The 5,315-nt window shown below is 23.8% G+C and overlaps 1 protein-coding gene across 3 annotated transcripts; it reads right to left on the reverse strand.

Moving 5' to 3' along the window:
• Positions 1-1,805: 1,805 nt before the first annotated feature.
• Positions 1,806-5,102, reverse strand: LOC112690657. 3 transcript variants are annotated; one of them, XR_003149235.1, is made up of 6 exons: positions 4,924-5,102; positions 3,080-3,173; positions 2,711-2,980; positions 2,556-2,624; positions 2,081-2,201; positions 1,806-2,026 (listed from the first exon to the last, which is right to left on the reverse strand). XR_003149235.1 is itself a non-coding variant. In XM_025564704.1 (5 exons), the coding sequence occupies exons 1-4, from the start codon at positions 4,830-4,832 to the stop codon at positions 2,583-2,585; spliced, it is 462 nt and encodes a 153-aa protein (XP_025420489.1). In that variant the 5' UTR covers positions 4,833-4,909; the 3' UTR covers positions 1,806-2,026; positions 2,556-2,582. The 3 variants fall into 3 exon arrangements, 1 of the variants encoding a protein (XP_025420489.1); XR_003149234.1 differs by lacking the exon at positions 4,924-5,102 and adding an exon at positions 4,777-4,909; XM_025564704.1 differs by lacking the exons at positions 2,081-2,201; positions 4,924-5,102 and adding an exon at positions 4,777-4,909.
• Between the last annotated feature and the right edge of the window lie 213 nt (positions 5,103-5,315).

A 5,315-nucleotide genomic window follows, 5' to 3' on the forward strand; every position in this document is an offset into this window, starting at 1 on the left:
TCAAACTTATCCAAGTAGTATATTAATATGTATAGTTATAGTATTTAAAATAGAAATTATAAAAAACTGCAGTTTCGCTATTACGCATGATCGTTTATTTTAAAATTCGCTATTATCAATTCGACTATTTTTGTGTGCACTACGAAATTATAAATGTGCATCACCTTTATAGTACTATTACATCATAATTATACAATAAAACACCAGTATATAAATATATATATATATAATTAAACCTATAAATATAGTAAATATATAAAAATATTTTACCAACATTTTAAGGTAGACCACTTAAAATAAATGATGATTATAAAGCGATTTTTATGTAATAATAAAAAAAATTCATCATTTAGCCTATAATTGATAGTAATAAGCTTAAACTTAAATATGTGCACTACGGAAAATCAGAAGAAATCGCCACTGTTATATTTGTATAACTGTTATGTCATATTTACGTATACCTATATATATGTGATTAGGCAATTTATAAATAACATAATTTTATATATTTTGTATTTTGTACTATCAATTTTCCAATAGTAGTTTCCATATATCTATATTCAATTTTAATTTATTTATTTTTCCTTGACTACCGTTCATTTTGGTCCCTTGAACCGGATATCAAAATACAATCCACATTTAATTATTTAATTATTCATTTTATACATTTTTATTTATTATATGGCAGTGCGAGTAGCTACATATGAATTAGCTTATTGTTTTATATTTTTATATGCGTGTTATCTCTCTGATTAAAATATTAACTCATATTGTAATTGTAATAATTAGGTACTTCAGTCATCGACTAGAATTTTAATTACCTAATATCGAAATAACTTACGTAGGTAGTTATTATCATTAATTCGCATTACCAAAACAAACCGTTTTAGTATTGTTTTCGTTTGTTTTCAGAAAATGTTATCAGCAATTTATTCTAGTTTACTTTTTATGTCGTTAGGTATTATTGAATAGGTCGATAGTAATCTACACTGTAAACAATTTTCTATGTAAATTTACAAAAAAATGTGTGGCAACACACATTAATAACACCATGTGATAAAATTTACTAACTTTGTTTTGTAAATTTATCTATTAATTTGATTAAATTAAATTAATTTAAGTTGACATTTACCAACATATGTGACTTGTAATTGCATATTAGTTATTGGTTAATAGTTAAATGTACAAGTTAAAAGTTAGTAAATTTCAACTGTTATTAATTCTTAAATTTACAAACAGTTAACGTTTACCTATATAGTGAGTGTATATTTCATTGGTTTTTCCCAGTAATTTATCACATTGAAATTTACTAAATTCAATTTTTTTTTTAAATTTTAAATGTTTAGAAATTGAAATTCTTTAAATTTACTCTTTAATCAAAGCCATCAAACACGAAAACTTCAATCATTTCGCCTCCGCTTAATAACCTTGGCCTCTTGGTATGAAACCAACAAAAATCTCCACAAAGACGTGAATCTACCAACCCACAAATTCTATTCCAAGTTCCACTTGCATTCCAATCCATTAATTAAGACTATCCTCTACCAACTTCATACCCAGAAAGTTAGAAAGGCAATGACCCAAGGACCTGCATAATAATATTAACTTAAACTTGTCAGGTGGCACAACTGGGAGCCTTTCTATTCTTTAACATCATTATCAAATTTTTCATCAGACTTACTTATTAGGCATATCATGTTTGTATAGATTGTATAAATATATTGCTATATAAATAAAAGAACAAAAAAGTATATATATAATACAATAGAATATAATGATGTAATAATATTAAAAAACTGCTTTCATATATTTAAACTTAATAATGTTACATGTATATTAGGTAACTCAGTAAATATACTATATACCCTTTTTATAACAGAAAAAATGTAAAAAAAAAAATTAACATGTCCACTTTTTTACATAACTATCATAATCTGTCATCAGTTTAAGTAATTTTGAAACAAATTTTTCAGCAGAAGTTTTCTTCTTTACCTTATTCCTTTTTTCATTTATATTAAACATAGAACTGTAAAAAACATAAAAATAATTAAATAATTTTTAGTGTATATAAAAGAGTTACCTTTGGAGAAACTGCAAAATACCAGCTAATTCCTTAGAATATTGAATGTTAAATACATAAAGACATAAACATTATTATAATGGCCTCTTCAACTGTCACTGATTCATTCTATAAACATTGTCTACAAAGACAAAGCATTTTGGATTCAACCAAATATTACATATGAATTTTTTACATAATTAATTATTATATATATGGCATAAAACTAGCAATTAGTAATTACAATCAAAATATCCAAAAGTACTTAAATTTTAGAGCAACAGGTTTTTTAAAATTCAAAATTAGATATATTGCAATGAATTAAGAGATTTATTCAACATAATACAATTTTCAGTTTTAATAGTATGACTTCTTTCAAAATTGTTTGGTTACTATTATTAATTCATCTAAAAATATCTAACAAGTTAGATCTAAGTGCGAGACATATTTACTTAAGAAAAGAAATTGATTATATTTTATAAAACTATAATCTTACCAAGACAAACTACAACAGGTGTTGAAATTATTTTCTTATTTGATTGCACATCATCAAGATACATGTGCCCTATAATTTAATTAAAAAAGATATAACAATTAAATGAGTTGATGGAAAAATAAAATGAAAAGCTATAGGCAGATATTAATATTTACTTCAAACATAATAAACATTAGCTCAACATTATCTTTCATAATAGCCATGAAACATAATAATAATGTCAAAAAATCACTATAATTATTGTTATTATTATTGTGATTTTTAATTATATCCATTAATCTTGATTGCAGGTTATTATCTTTACGCTTTCTTTCAGCTTCTGCCTGGACAAACTTTATCATAGTGAGTATTTTTATTTTAAAATTATTAACTGCTCTATCTTCTATATTGGTTAGGTAGTAGAAATGGTTCTTCACGCACAGTACCTATAGATATGAATATAACATTATATTTAAAATTTTATGTATTGATTTACAAAACTATGATTTTATAATAATAAAATCCATACTTTAAACAAAAATTACCTTGCAGAGGAATGGCCATTCCAATAATATTGTATCAATTTGATCAGCATTTAAAATCATTTGTCTTTGAGAAGCATACGTAGTTTTCATAAAACTGTGGAAAGATTTGATTTTAATATACATGACATGAATAATTTAAAGGTTTAACAACAATTTTGCATAGAGATCAATGGCATTTGGGCACTAGAAACATTATTTAAATAAATAAAATGTATATTAAACGATACAATACTCATAAATTATAATTATTTTTTTATTGGACTTGAACTATCACAAGTTTAAATAATATTATGCTTTTCGATATATTTCACAAAATATTACACACGGAGTCAGTGATTACTATATTAAGAAAATGTGCTTAGTATGTAAAAGAAAAATACAATTATTTATTGTTTATATTTATTTATATATTCTTAGGTATGATATCTATATTAAAATATTATGTTAAAATCTCATGAAAAAAAATGTATATAAACATAAAAGTTAATTAATTAATTTACATTATAACTATTATAATGTATACAATTTCATAAATATTATAAATATTATAATATAATATAGGGTGCAAACTATTTTATAAATTGATTATATATTTTAATACTATTACGGAACGTTCTTTATGTGTGAATATTGAATATGACGTGTAATCTTTTAGATTTGAAAGTGGAATAATAATATAGTTATCACTGATATTTAATACACAAATTTGAAATTCATCGTCTAGAATGCCATCACATTGAAACCCTATCGCATATACTTTTTTACTTTTATTGTTATGTCCAAAGAGTTACTTACACCTATATATTATGCAATATATATCTAAAAAATACCAGTAGGATATTAAATATGAACAAGTTATACTACAATTTAAGCAATAGGTACCAAATAAATTGTTTAGTTTTTAATGTAATAAAACTAATAACAATAATAAATTAATAATCATGGTTTATTTTATTTTAGTTATGCTGTTATTAAATATAATAGCTATGTATATTTAAATATTTATTAATAATAATACACATAAATTATATTAATACATGTGGACTGTATAATTTATATTGTGCATATGTAGAGATGTTAAAATAAGGTATTTTATTTATTTGTTGTATAATACCATATTATACAGGTATTATACCGTATAGAACCTTGCAGTACCTTAAATTATAAGGAATTTAACAAAGATTATAACCCCATTTTTAATTATGAAATATAAATTATTTTAAAATAGAATTGAAAAAAATGGCTAAAAAGTAAGAAAAAATTAAAAAAAAAACATATACCTAATTCAAGAATTATTCACCAAATTAATATTTAGTCATGCTATTGTTGCAATTATGATATAGGTAACATACGATTGTATGTTATATATAGAAATACATATTTTTTAAATAGAAATAAAAAGAAAACTATACTTAAAACTTCTATAATTATATACTATCTCATTGTACCTATATATTTACAATATTTGAATTATATCATAGTACAATAAATTGATTTTTAACACCCGAATTCTAAGTTAACATGATTACAATAATGTAGTAAATTTTTGATTTTTATAATAATACTGTACTTTATTGGAGATCCATTCTATAAGTACAACTAAAAAATTAATAGTCGAGTTACTAAAAATAACACTTTAATTTTTTTTTTATACTACCTGTATAAAATAATTTTATTCCATGTGTATAATATATTACCTTGTATAATACAAACTCACATCACTATGTATATGTAGTAGGTTTACAAAAAGCATGTTTTTTTCTATGCCAAATGAAAAATTGAAAATGCAATAGACTTCGAAATTATAACAATAAAATAATCATGTGTTTTAGTTTCATTCTTACATTCTAAAATTGTCTGGTTGTCTGGATATTGTGCTATAGTTTATATTTCTAAAATAAAACTTAAACAGCGTACGCGCAAATCGACGGACGGTCGGAAAATGAAAATCATTGTATCAAACACACTACACATTACACAGTCAAAGTCTAGAGCGACGCTCTAGCCACTAGTCACTTTATATAAAATAATCGAAATTAATCGAGTATCAACCATTTTCGATCGTTAATCGTTATCGTCGTCATCACGCAAACCCGCATTACCAGGAATTGGAAATATAGGTACTAAAATAATACCGCTGGCCGGCAGGGCCTGTCATCACAGCATTGCATACGGGTTTTAGACGTAGACACAAATACATTAATAATATTAGGTAATAGACAACAAGTATGCTATT

Source organism: Sipha flava, unplaced genomic scaffold, assembly GCF_003268045.1.
Source record: "Sipha flava isolate LNK unplaced genomic scaffold, YSA_version1 51603_pilon_pilon, whole genome shotgun sequence".
NCBI lineage: Eukaryota > Metazoa > Arthropoda > Insecta > Hemiptera > Aphididae > Sipha > Sipha flava.